Genomic DNA, 1,432 nt, shown 5'->3' on the forward strand with positions numbered 1-1,432 from the left:
CAGGGTGCCCAGACGACAGCACACCCGTACGCAATGCCATTCCTGCGGCGGCTGGACCAAGGATCACTATCATTTGTGAAGCGCTGAACTCGTTGCTAATATAGTGTTGGTCCCACCACTTTTTAGCTATTGCCATCACCTACAGTATTGTTGCGTCTGTTCAAAACGACTGCTGCGTCAGTAATTTTGACGCAGCACGATTGACGCAATTTCTGACGCAATACAAACATCAAATGAAACGAATCCACGTGTTCCTTACGTGTTTCGAAACCAAACAGCCTCAACTACGAAAGTCGCAGTGCACACAGCACACTCGTGACAAGCGCCGACGACAACGATCTCGAAGCGCTTGTGTGTATTGGCCACTTGTTCAACTTCCAGCTTGTTCCAAGTGTCCACAACTTTCGAGGCCAGTCCTCTGGCTTTTCCCTTGACACTGTGTCCGTCCAAGCCTCGTGTGTTGATGATATGGTGGACTGCATCTGTCGAATTGCCATAGTCCACGTAAAACGTGAAGTCGTTTTCCACCCAGCGACGGAACCACAATATCCGCGCACGCCGGATTGGTCTCCAGTCACGGCGCCGTCAACGAGTGATATTGGTCGCTATGTTCCGCTCTACCCTCCGAATAAGAAAACGCAGGACATCAACAGTCTCACAACACAAATGCTCCAGCGATGGATGGTCAAGGACGTTCTGTTCTTCATTCATTGCTATTCAAACAACAAGGCATCAAAGGCGGAATGGCTTCTGGTTGTGAAAACTGTACTCGAACCCAGCGAATTGGACCGTTCAGGTGCTTCATCAATGGCAAGTATGCTTGCGCTCAAAACTAGGCTTCGAGAATTGCATGGTTCAACGTACAGGTCACAGGACATTAATTGGCAACTCTGGGCAAATTACATTCAAAGTTCTCACGCGCACCGTCACGACATTCTGATCCATGAGCCACCACCTTCAAATTGATTCATCTGTTGCTCACTGTCCAACCCACCCGGAAATTGTTTTGCGCAATGCTCGCCGCGGTCTTGACGTTGCCAGTGGCTTAAATCGGAATTTTGTCGCCGCCATTGAAGAACTCCAAACAGCTTTTCGGTCACTGCAGCGCAAGTATGACGAGTTCAAAGTGGAATTGCAATTTCTTGGGTCACAAATGGAGGCAGCTCAGCGAATGGTGGAGACAAATTCAACATTGTTGGGAGGATTTAATTCAGCGCTTGGTACTGAAGAGTCTCCGTACGGAGTCTCATTGTTAGATAGCGCATAACAGCAAGATGATGATGATCATAGACCTTGTTATTAATTTGGTTGTGGTTAATCACTACTCACATTTGCATACCCCATTGCATCTATGTCTTGTTCCATTGCTATTCCAGGGTTGAGTTTACCATCATTAACGTAGCCACACTTTCGAAATGCGGAATGAAAATCG

General features: G+C 47.6%; 1 protein-coding gene across 1 annotated transcript; it reads left to right on the forward strand.

The window, feature by feature from the left end:
* Positions 1-943: 943 nt before the first annotated feature.
* H310_14023 (hypothetical protein) lies at positions 944-1,174 on the forward strand (the record flags this gene model as incomplete). Its single annotated transcript, XM_008881734.1, has 1 exon — positions 944-1,174. A coding segment is annotated over one exon (231 nt), but the record flags the coding sequence as incomplete, so codon positions are not given.
* Positions 1,175-1,432: the final 258 nt, after the last annotated feature.

Source organism: Aphanomyces invadans, assembly GCF_000520115.1.
Source record: "Aphanomyces invadans strain NJM9701 unplaced genomic scaffold supercont1.59, whole genome shotgun sequence".
In the NCBI taxonomy this organism is placed as follows: domain Eukaryota; phylum Oomycota; class Saprolegniomycetes; order Saprolegniales; family Verrucalvaceae; genus Aphanomyces; species Aphanomyces invadans.